This window comes from Antechinus flavipes, chromosome 1 (assembly GCF_016432865.1).
Source record: "Antechinus flavipes isolate AdamAnt ecotype Samford, QLD, Australia chromosome 1, AdamAnt_v2, whole genome shotgun sequence".
NCBI lineage: Eukaryota > Metazoa > Chordata > Mammalia > Dasyuromorphia > Dasyuridae > Antechinus > Antechinus flavipes.
In genome coordinates this window covers 49,782,160-49,794,939 of record NC_067398.1, presented here as the reverse complement: position 1 = coordinate 49,794,939, position 12,780 = coordinate 49,782,160, and the positions used below count along the sequence as shown (strand labels likewise).

The 12,780-nt window shown below is 37.7% G+C and overlaps 1 protein-coding gene across 10 annotated transcripts in view; it reads right to left on the bottom strand.

Annotated features, from left to right (window-relative positions):
- Window positions 1-12,780, bottom strand: part of ATP2B2 (ATPase plasma membrane Ca2+ transporting 2) — a 653,989-nt gene that overhangs the window by 41,610 nt on the left and 599,599 nt on the right. For all 10 annotated transcript variants that reach the window (XM_051982255.1, XM_051982273.1, XM_051982284.1 and 7 more), the window contains one exon: window positions 48-227. In XM_051982255.1, coding sequence (XP_051838215.1) covers window positions 48-227 — 180 coding nt within the window. The remainder of the gene's footprint in view (window positions 1-47; window positions 228-12,780) is intronic.

The window sequence follows — 12,780 nt, the reverse complement described above, 5'->3', positions numbered from 1 at the left end:
GGCTGATAGTACAGTCCATCTCCTCAGTGGCCCAAGCTGAGAGTTACCTCTCCCTTCTCATTCCTGATTCGCCGATTGAACTCCTTCCCCTCGATGCAGAGGAAATCTTCCCCAGGGTGGATGATACCACACTTGATGGCAATGGCCCGGGCAGTGTTGATATTGTCCCCAGTGACCATGCGGACGGTGATTCCTGCTCGTTGGCACTTCCTTATGGCTTCTGGGACCTGCGGGATGTTGGAGCCAAGACAAGAACATCATGAGATATAAATGACCCTCAAGCAATAAAAGGTTATTGGACCAAACACCAAGGAGGGAACTCCAGAAAGGCTGGGCCTTCATGTGCTGGGTGATCCTTAGGATTAGGGGGAAGGGAAGAAAGTGGTGGGGATAACGATTCCTTTCTCAGGTGCAGAGTAACCTTGGAGCCCCATGGTAATCTAAAGTTGGGGTCAAGGAATCCCTAAGATGTTTAAAAAAAAAAAAACCTGTGGATTACCTGCCAAAGACCAGAGAATCATAGATTACAGACCTGGAAAGGAGTCTTGTTGACCATTGAGCCCAATGCCCCCATTTTGCAGATAAGGAAACTGAGGCACAGAAAAATCAAGTAATTTGCCTATGGTTACAAAATTAATAAATGTCTGAGGTACAATCAAATCCATGTCCTTCTGACTCCAAGTTAACTATCTCATCCAGTACTTCATGCTGCTGGTTAGACTCAGAGTTTGTGGTTTAGAGCTAAAAAAGAAGAAATCTTCTAATCCAAACTCCGCATTTTAAAAAGGACACTTAGGCCCATCAGTGGCAAGGCCAACAGGCTGGTGGTCGATACCACTCTACTCCCTTAATCTCCTGACTCCTAATGGGATTTGTTCATCATAAACAGACTTATCTCCTTGTGGAAGTTGGTGGCTGATGGACAACCACATACAAAAAGCACACACAACTCTGACAACCTGTAGTCATTTTCTTGCTGACAGCAAGTCATTAAATGAATTGTCTAAAACCTTGGTGCACCACTATGGATGGGCTGCCAAGCCCAGGACATCCTTTAAAACAAAAGAACTATGGAGAAACCACACAACCTAAGAAGGTTTCTTTTCTTTAAAAACTAGATATGTTGCATGGAAAAGCATGGGGAGAAATGTCGTAAAACCTCCTAGATGGGAGCTAGAATGCAGTGGAAAAAAAACTGGTCAGCTGCACAGGAACTTTGTAACCAAGATGATTTTCTGTTGACATGCACAATTATCTTCAATTCTGCCATCTCCCTCCCTTATTCCCCATAATAAATCAGATACCAAGTCCCCATACATCCATGTCCCATCCTTTCAATTCTCACTGCCACCATCTTTGTTCACCTAACCTACTAGAATAGCCCCCTTACTCGTCTTCCTGATACCAGCATCTCCTCTCTCTAATCTACCCTTTATGCCACTATTGATCATATCACTCCCCTGCTCAAAGGCCTCTGATGGCTATTTCTGGTACTCAATGCTCTGAGCATTCTGAATGCTTCAATATTTTATACATTAATGCATGGTCTACCAAATAAAGGATAAACTTTGATTCTGACATTTAAGGCTTGACACTATCTACCTCCATTCTATATTTTCAACCTTATCTCCTAGTCATCTCCTTCACATTTATGACAGTTCAATCAAATTGTCTCCATCTTCCAGTTTTATCTTGCTTTCTACTATCTCCCTACCTTTGCTTATCTATATTTTCTCTCCAACCTGGGATGCAGGCTTTCTCACTCCTATTTTCATCTCCTAAAGTCTCTAAGCCCCTCCAAATTCCAGCAAGATGCTTTAAAGGAAATCAGTATTATACCACCTATAAGCAGAAGGTTTGAAGGCCATCACCCACCTTTAAGTGTTAAGTATCTGGGGTAAGATTTGAACTCAGGTCCTACTGACTTCAGAGTCCATGCTCTATCCACTGCCCCATGTAGCTGCCCCCTAGAGTCAGAATTATTGTGTTCAAATCATCAGTCTGATAGATTAACTACCTATGTAGCCTTTGAAAAGTTTTATTTAATCTTCTTCAAGCCTGAGTTTCCTGTAAAATGAAAAAGTAAGTATCTGAGGTTCATTTTTGCTGCTAAGTTATAATCCTGTGATCCTAGACTCCAGATTTCCAGTCAGTTCTGGAGCATTTTACATGATTCTCTGCTAAGTAGTGAAAAGAACCCTAACATTACACACTTGTGTTAGGAGGAGAGAAAGCACATATTTAAAGAGAAAAGACATTTTTTTTTTTTTGGCTGAGGCAATTGGAGTTAAATGACTTGACTAGGGTCACAAAGCTAGGAAGTGTTAAGTATCTGAGGCCAGATTTGAACTCAGGTCCTCCTGACTTCAGGGCTCGTGCTCTATCCACTGCACCACCTAGCTGCCCCCAAAGAGACATTCTTTATTATTGCTTTGGTTGAGTACAAATGCTCCAAATTTCTTTAAGACCCTTCCATTACATGTTATCACATTTCTCTTTGACCTCTTTCAAGTGGTGGATTATTTCAGGTTAACATTCTGATACTTATTCATCATCCTTCAATGAAATTCTTTGGAAATATGGGATGGGGGTGAAATACTTGGGAAACATGCGGTTCTCATCTATGGCCCTACTAAGGGACATAAACATAAAATTTTGGAGGAACAACGTCCAGGAAGGGACTCTGGAAGAAATAAGGGGTTCTTATAGTTGGGGCTGTAGAGTTTTCACCAAGAGACAAGTCTCTTATACTACACAGCATGAACCCAACACCATTGGGCATTGCTGAAGTATCATCATGATTTATGGCTCCTACTCTATATGAAGGAATCAGAAAACAAAGCTGCTAAATAAAAAGCAGCAGGTTCCGTCTTCTCCTTGCCTGATGATTTCCTCTTGCTGTCCATCTATGACTGAGAATATAGTCCCAAACGATTAATGACAAAGGACATATACATAGCCATTGAATAGTGGAGAAATGTACGCACACATTCAGAACCATGTAATCTCAGAAAAGGAAATAACTTTTAAGAGATTAACTAACCTGATGCCCTCTTTTTACAAAGGCAGCTCAGTTTAAAGCCCCCACAGAATACTCCCTTGTAACAATAAGTGGCACAGAGCAAATCAAATCAACGCACCAGCCATATAGGAGGATGTACGTATGCCTCCTTCCATACCTGCGGTTGGTACGCTGAGGGGCAGGAGGCACATGTGATCATCACTCAGTCTTCTGAGGTTATGATTGCCTATTGTATTGATCAGAGTTATCACCTTTATTGTTATTGTTCTCCTTGTGGTTACTGTGTAAATTATGTACTGATTCTAATTATTTTACTCAACATGTATTTTTTCTTCTGTTTCAAATTAATTTTCTTTGTGGGTATTTGGTTGTCAAGATTGCAATGATTATGTGGGAACAAGAATATGAGAGAAGATGCATAAATTGGTCTCTTTTTGTTCAATAAAATGCAATGTGTGCTATCATTTTCCATCATAAAAAAGGTTCAATGCATCCCCCTTAGTCGTCCTTTAATGTTAGGGTTTATTCATAAGAGGCAAGCTATTGTAAAATACAGAACACAGAGTGAGGAAGGAATGAAAGTTAAAAAATCCAATTTCCAGGTTCCATTATGAACTATTGGGAGAGGACTCTTCACATCTCTAGACTTGGCAGACCTTATCCCCAGTTAGGAAAATATTGATTCAAATCTTCTATCTGACACTTCCTAGGCAGAGCATGTTGGGGAAATCACTAAAGTTCTCTTACCATTCTTGGATGGAAAAATTGGGAAAATAATAGCTGTGGCATCTACCTCAAAGGAGCATTTTGAGAGTAAAGTGAGATGATCATGAAAAGCATTTGAGAAATCTTAAAGCACTATGCAAATGCAACCATTATTATTAAAGAGAAGGAAACCAAGGCGAAATGAGTTACCTGACTCACACCTGAGTCAAACAGTTCATAAGTGTATAGTCAAGTGTATGAATCCAGATTTTCATTTCTGGATCTTGGGTTCTTTCCAATGTATCTACTCTATTGGTAGTGATGAGGAAACATCAAGAGTATTCTAAGGAAATCATAGATTTGAATCTAGAAAGGACTTTAAAGATCATGTAGTTTACTTCCAGAGGCAATGATAAAGTGGCATGGAGTCAAGAAGGCCTGAGTTCAAATCTGGCCTCAGAACCTTACTACCTGACTCTGGACATGCCATTTAACCTCAGTTTCCTCAATTGTAAAAATCAGGATAATAACAGCACTCACCTCCCAGGGTTATTGTGAAGATTAAATGAAAAAAAAGATTATAAAATACTTAGCACAGTTCCCAGCACATAGTAGTGCTTTAATAATATTTCTTCACATCTCCTTTTCTCTTCATTTTACAGATGAGTAAACTAAGGCCCAGAGACATTATACGACTTTTACTCAAGAGTGCTGGCAAAAAATGAAAACATATTGTTTGCATGTCCTTGTTCCTCCCTCAGTAATTCTTAGCTGTAAAATCATAAGAGGAAGCTAAACAGATCTTGGAAAAGAATTCTGAATTTAATCTAAAGGATGAAGTAGTCCTATCACTTGGCCATAGTGTGAGCCAGTGAAGCACCACAGAAAGAGAACAGAATTTGGAGTCAAGTTGGAATCTTGATTTTACCACTTAATACTTGTCACCTTGGGCAAGTCAATTAATCTTTGCAGAATTCAGTTGTCTCATCTATAAAGGAGAGCATTAGAACAGCTGACCTCAGGCCTTTTCCAGGTCCAGTTCTATATTCTATGATGGAATGAATATCCATGAGAAGTGAAAGATTAATGATTTGTATGTGGGCCTCTGATCTCTAAAATGTTGGATTCATGACATCAAGAGTTCATAAGGATCTTGGAGAGCACCTGATCCAGAGATTGCTATCTAGTGGGACAGGCTTTTAATTTGATTCTCTATACAATTTGATTCTTTTATAACTGCATTTTAGACTAAAACTAGTTTCCTTTGTAATCTTACATATCTATTTTTTTACGTTTGAAATATTATTCTGAGAAGGCACCCATAGGTTTCTTCAGATGACAAAGGGGGATTATGATGCAAAAAAAGGTTAAGATCCCTTGAATTAACTTTCTCATTTTAGAGGTTAAGAAAGAGAAATGGAGGTTAGGGAACTGAATGCCATCCAGATGGAGATTATGCCTTGAAGAAAAGACTACTTTGGATATACACCAGCTGCATGATCAGTCACCTACTCCTCAGAGTTTTAGGAACCCCTCCCCAAGAAAAGTTGCATTGGTTAGAAGAATGCCTTTACATGGGAGTCCTTAAAGAAACCAAAGGTCTAGGCACTATTCCCAGCTCTAAATATTAGCTATTTTATTAGAAACAAGAAAACTGAAGCTTAGTAATGAAAGAGCTTTGGCCAAGATGATAAAATTGGTATTCGATTACAAGTCTTTTGAATCCTGATCTCTACCATGTCATTGTAGTAGGGGGTATTTTTAAGTTCCTTGTATCTCTGCCAAACATCAGTGAGAACAATCTCCTTCTACCCCTCACCAAAACAACCAGAATGGAGGCTGGACTGAGAGTCAGGAAGAACTTAAACCTCTGATATTTATAAGTTGTGTGAACCTGGACACATGGCATAATTTCTGTCTCAGTTTCCTCAACTATAAAATGAGTGTAATAAAAGCATCTTCCTCCCAAGGTGGTTGTGTGAATCAATTTTTTGTAAATTGCTTAACACATAGTAGGCATTTAATAAATGTTTGTTCCCTTCTTTTCCCTATCCCCACCATCATGAAAAGTCCTCTCAGTTTGATTTTTCTGAAGAAGGCCCTGAGGACAGTATTAGTAGCAAATAAGATCATCTTTCAAAGTACCTTTGAGAATTCATTCACTCAACACAAATTCACTTTTAGTAATTTTTAATCTAAAAGGGCATAAACGGTTAGGATGTGGAGATGAATGAAAAACAAATGCAGCAAGCAATTATTGCTGCCAAAATGAGGCAGAGGCCATTGGGAGCCACAGTTATGCCTCCCCCTAAAAAACCCTACAACCTAATTTTGCAGAGTAAATATATAATTGGTTTTCTCTTTGCAAAAATAGTCCCTCTGGTTTTCAGGAGATCCCCTGAAGGCTTGAACTAAGCAGCTGAAGAGTAGGAAAGATCTTGCTTTATTGAAAGTAAAGGAACAAGTGCTTAACCACTGATCACCCTTGTCGATTAGTCTTGGCAGGGATTGGAGAGCTGGGGAGGATGAAATTCTATCACTGTGTCTGGAACTGCAGAAATCCAAATTTTTCAAGTCAACTGGCTCAACAGTAGAAGATGTAAATTTCTCTGGACTTCCAATAATTCTCATTTTAGAACCAAGGCATTATTGAGAGGGGAACATGAGAAGGAGTGGTAGTGAAGGTGGTTCTGGGAAGCCTCAAATATCTTCCAAATTCCCAGTTTTTAGAAAATATATGCAAAAAGCTAAATTCACAGCACAAAATCATTCAAAATGAATGCCACGTAGTCTTCCAATTTTATAGGTTCAAGGACAAGAAGTATTTCTTAAAGTTGAAAAAAGAAATGTGCCAAATGCTTCTGTTATCAGGTAATATGAGGCTGATTTCATTGTTGTTGGGTGCATTTTAGGACCTCCTCAACTACATTTGTGATTAATCAAAAGAAAAAGGTCCTAACAACCCATACAGAGAAAACAAAGAGGGTTAAAAAAATTGCTTCTAAACTACATTATGACATGAAAGTGTTTGATTGAGTTTACCTTAGGCAGGCACAGAAAATAGAAGATGAGATGGATTGATCAATAAATAGGAAACGAGCTAGATGGCACCCTGCTATAAAAGTCCATATACAGCTATAAAACATAGAATATAATCTCAGGAAAATTTAAATTTCAGACAAACCAAATGTTAGTGGATAGTAGCATGGGGGTATAAGTAGATTGCAACATATTGCTGATAAGGCCATAATCACATGTGTACATATGGTTTGAAGAGAAGAAGGAAAGGGGAGAAAGGAGCAAGCATTTGTTAAGTACCTATTACATGCCTGAGAATATGCTAAGTGCAGTGATCAAGAGTGATAGAAATATTAAGAGACACCAGCATATTTCCACATATAAATTCTTAATGGAAGATTTACAGAATGATATTAGCAAGATTTACATAAGAGAAGAAGTTATTCGTGGATTTCCATCTGTTAGCATAGGAAGAAATAGCCATATCAATGAAATCATGGATCTGTGGAAGATGGACATATTATTTCATCAGGACAATACTTGCTTCCACTGCTATACCTCCAAACTCCAACAAATCCAAGGTGATAATCATCCAGGTCCTTATATAAATCCTCTTGAAAAGATCTAAGATCCCCATAATGTGACTAAAGCCTTCCTTTGGGTCTTACTTTGAAGGTACCAATGGAACACTAAGGCTGAGTACTTGTTCTCCCTACATGGCTCCTTTTTTCCAGTCATAAACCCCTCTGATGGTGTTTTCTACCAATTCACATGCATAAATTATCCATCTACCTCTGTCAATTTAAACTCACCAACTCTTTTATGTTGCTAGTGGGGGCTTTGGTGTTTTTGCTTCTTTTAAGATCATGGCATTTCTCAATTTACCAAATGTAAATTAAGTCAGTCTCTGAGGAGTTTTGGAACTCATTGTGTGATATGGGAAATGCTGGCAAAGGACCACCCAGTATGGCATACCTACATCAATGAAAGCACTGAGCAAAACAGAACTAAAGTGGCTCAAAAGAAATGCAAGATGCCCAGATTTAGAAAACCCACCTCCAATGTGTATATGGACTATTTGTGCCCGACCCGTGGAAGAGCATTCCGCGCTCATGTTGGTCTGATCAGCCATAGCTGGAAACACTGTAATTTGATGCTAACATAATAATGTCATTTTAGTCTTCTTCAATAATGAAGGGCACCAACCAACCAACCAACAAACTTAAGTCTGGCTCTAGATTATTGTCCAGCTATAGAATCAGTTCAAAATGCATATGTTCCTGGAATGAATGAAGGATTTATACAACAGTAAGACGGCATAATCTGAATAAGAGCATTTTCATCTTCTTTGTTTTTCCAGGATGAGTAGAAAGTGTCTGATCTCTTTTGAATAATCACATATTTTCCAGAGGAAACACTGCAAAATTTTATGGCTGCCTATAATGCCCTTAGTAAAACGGGACCATTCTGAGATCCTCGGTAATGATATGAATAGAGATCAGACTTATGATTCAGTGGCACAGAGCACTGCCAGTAAGGACTTTCCTCTACCAATATAGGTTGGCACCTTCCCTGCAACTTATGATCTTGAAAAGTTGCCTACACATCAAATATATGATCTATTCCACCCACAACTCTCTTAAGTGTGGCCCAAATCAGATTAAAATGCAATGAAAAATAGCTAACAAAATAAACAAAACAACAAAATAAAATGCAACAAGACACTGATGATGTAAGTGTGTGGTTTTTCTAAGTCAATACATGGTTCACAGGAATTCTCCTGCACAAGAGGCCCATGTTTCTATCTGATTTTGACAACACTGGCCTAGAGCATTGAGAATGTAAATGATCTACCAAAGATCTCACAGCCAATATGTGTCAGAGGCACTCAAAATCAGGTTTTCCTGGATCCAAGATACCATCTCTGTTCACCATACTACACTGTCACAATACCAAAAGAGAATCTTTTTTGTTTCCTTTCTATATATGAGATACTTCATGATGCTGTTGAAAACTTTGGTAGACATATATCTTATTTAATGCCTCATTTGATGTGAATAAGGAGCAGGCTAATGAACAAAATTCTGTGGTTCTGTCTGGTATTAATTTTCTAAAACGTGGAAAGTAGAAACTTTGTGTAAGGAGAAAGCCTGTGTTTTGGTTCTAGCAAGTCAAAGATTTATTTTTTTAAAAATCAATAAAGAATAGAAAATGACTGAAATTATGCATTTTCACTGAGCATTTCCACTAAAGGTGTTTAACCAGTATGGGAAAAAAGCTACTGGAGGGTTGATTAGAAATAACAATGGAAACTGAGTTAGGTTTGGCACCACAGGAGTTAGGTTGAAATTATTGCTCTATTACTTATTATCTACGTGTTACTGGACAAGTCACCTTTTGGGGCTTCAGTTTCCACTTCTAGAAAGTGAGAGGGGTTGTACTAGATGGTCACTAAATTGATGGCCCCATGAAAATGACACAGATGAAAGGTTATCCAAATAACCCATCCTCAAAAGAATCTTTATACTCTAAAGATAATGCTTTTCCTTTCTTAGGAATCTATGATTTCAGTTTTACTACATGACCTGACATAGAATGACTGTTAATGTGGTGGATACATTACAGTGGATAGACTGCTGAACTTGGAGTCAGGAAGAGCTGTATTCAAATCTGGATGACCCTGGGCAAGTCATTTAATCACTTCTCACCTCAGTTTCCTTATCTATAAAATGGTAATAATAAAAGTAATTATCTCTGGGACTTGCTGGGGGAATAAAACAACTTTTGTACACCACTTTGCAAACTTGAAAGCTCTACATAAATGCTAGTTGGTGGTAGTGGTGGTGGTAGTGGTAGTAGCAGTGATAGTAGTAAAAGCAGCAGGAGCTGAACTGGTGGTTGTAGTGGTGGTGGTAGTAGTGGTAACAGTAGTAAAGTAGTAGTAGTATCATCAGCAGCAGCAACAGTGGTGGTGGTAGTCATGGTAGTAGTAATAATAATTGTGGTGGCTGTAGTAATAGTACCACTATCTGGAATTTATGTAATTTGTATTTATATAATTATGTATTTAAAACAATACTATTATTATACCAGCACTATTACCACCACTACAGTTTCTTCTTCTTCTTCTTTTTCTTCTTCTTCTTCTACTACTACTACTACTACTACTACTACTACTACTACTACTACTACTATTACTACTACCACTATTACCACTATTACCACTACTACTACTACTACTACTACTACTACTACTACTACTACTACTACTGCTTCTACTACTACTGACATAGTTTTCTTTTAAAAACATGATTGCTTACAGGTGGGCTCTACAAGATAAACATGGATGCAGCATGAGCTTCATCATACAAATTTATGAGAATAAAAATTCATTTCAATATTTGAATATATGAATATATAACTGAAAAAAGGGCTGTTACAATATACATCCATTTTTTCTTCCCCTCTCTTGTCCATTTCTTCTGAAATTGCTCCCTTTTTTGAGAGGTGGAAGAGGATGGTTTACAGGTATGCATATCTGAAATTATAATGAAGACAATGGGAAAATATGACTTAATTTGCAAAAATCAAACTTTCAAATACATTCAAGATCACCCATTTTGTACCAAATGAGTTTCCAGTGTTATTTATTTCAGTGCACTGATGTCTTAAATTCTGAATACCTGAAAAGAAATAAAGCATTCTAAGAGTCCTTATTGTGATGCTTCAAGATTCTACTTAGATAGGAAAACACTATCTCAGGGGCAATAAAAACAGCAGTAGAAGAGAATGGTTATATATCAAGGAGTCAGACACAAATTATTTTCTTAAAAGCAGCATCACTAATCCCATATATGTAGAGGATGCGCACACAGTCAAAGGAACAAAAAATCTTCACAGATGGGTAAAAGGGGAAACGCATGATTTTCCAAGGGATCCCATACATTTTCACCTCCCTCCCCCTCCTACTTCCCTCTCTCTGAATAAGGCTTAATGGAAAATTGAGATCTCTCCAAGCTTCGAACCAAGTAAAAGTCTAATGTCTAAGAGGCACAGGACTTTGATCTGTTCTATTTCAGAAACAATCATGTAAAAGCACACTGGCCTGGGAGTCAGGAGACCTGGGTTCTAGTCCCGGCACTGCCACCAACTTGCTGTGTGACTTTGGGCAAGGCATGTCACCTCTCATGGCCTCAGTTTCCCCACCTGTAAAATGAAGGGGTTGGACCAAATTGATCTCAAAGGTCCTTTTCAACTCTAGTATCCTATGGTTTTAATGATCCTGTGAATCAAACATTCAGTGAGTCTAATTTTTTTAACCAACAAACACCTCCTATAATTTATTTAATAAGGCAGTTAGCTTGTTTTCTTTTTTCTAAATCAGAAAATTGAGTTCTTTAAAATACTAGTTTGATTCACTCTTTAAATGATAAATTCAATGTTGCTTGGTCAAAGGACTAAGAGACTATGGCTCAGAAGGAAATGAAATTCCAGAGAGGATATAAGGTGATTTAGAATCGGGGGAAGTGAGCGTAGTGGAAAGAGCACCACATTCGAAGTCTGAAGATTTGGACAGGGACCCCCATTCCGCTTTTTAGCATTTCCTTGTCCACAGCACTAGCTTTACCTCTTTGGGACTCAGTTTTCTTATCTGTAAAATAAGACTTAGACCAGATTATCTCTTAAGTCCCTTTTCAAAACTACAACTCTGAAATCTACAAAATATTAGTGAGGAAAAAAAGGATTTCAGAGGTCATCAAGGTGAACCTATATTGAACAGAAATGTTTTCCTTTCTTTTTTTGAGAAATATTTTGTACAACAAAAATGGATACCCAGCTGTTTCTAGAACATCTCCAGTGGCAGGAACCTCACCTCTCAAGGAAGGCCATTTTGTTTATTGCAAGCTCTACACGTTAAAAATTCCTTCTTATACATAGCCAAATCTACCCCTTTGAAACTAACCCTCACTGATCTTAGCTCTTTTCTCAGAGGACACACAAAGTAAACCTCACCTTTCCATATGACCACCCTCCAAATAGACAGAGACAATGATTCCCCCCCTCCAAGTCATTTTTTTCCTCCATGCTAACCAACTAGTTCCCTTAACTGACATCATCATGGCAATCTTCCCCAGGTTGTCAAAATTCCTTCCAAAATATTGTGATCAGAACTGAAAAGCAACCACAAAGATGGAATCTGATCAAAACAGAGTAAATTAGATGACCATCTACCTTACCGAGGAAGAATAGAAATTTATGTTTATCATGATTCCTTATTTCCACATTTGTCCAAGTTCAGCAACCATTACAAATTTTTTTCTCTATTGACTGTCTCCTATCAAATATGTTCCACTTTCCATTTTGCATTTTATTTCTTATATTTGTCCCATCATTCTAGCTTACCAAGATTGGTTTTAACCATCATTTTGTCACCAACTTAAGACTTTCCCAGACAATTTAAAAAATTTGATAGTCTATTTATGCCTTAATCAACAATTCTCATAGAGAATGGACCATGAGGAAACTTCTATTAGAGACCTCTTTTTCAGGTTTATATCAAGCCATTAATCAATACTTTGGGGTTGATAATTCAACTAATCTGAATTCCAATTAACCGTGTTATCATAAAAATTCATAATTCTCTATCTTTTCTATGAGTTATCAGATTTACTCAAATGATCTGTGGAAATACACAAATTTACCAGTTTACTAAATTATAAATCCAAGTGTTACAAATGTTCATAAAACTTTTGACTCTAATTTTGATGCCTGAAGAATATATTCTTTACAACAAAAACAAAAAATTCCTTTACTCATTGTTTATAGACTTTTAAAATTTCCTGCTTTACTTCAGCGATGAATACATTAACTATGAAGGCTTTATGGGTCATCCTATAATATCTCCCAACTCACTGAATGTTGTGCTCTGTATATAGAAGACTCAAGTATTATGTGAGTAATTCCTTGAACAAAGAACATCACCACCACACTTATTGTTCTTCGCCAATTGACATCAAATCATACTGCTCAACTTT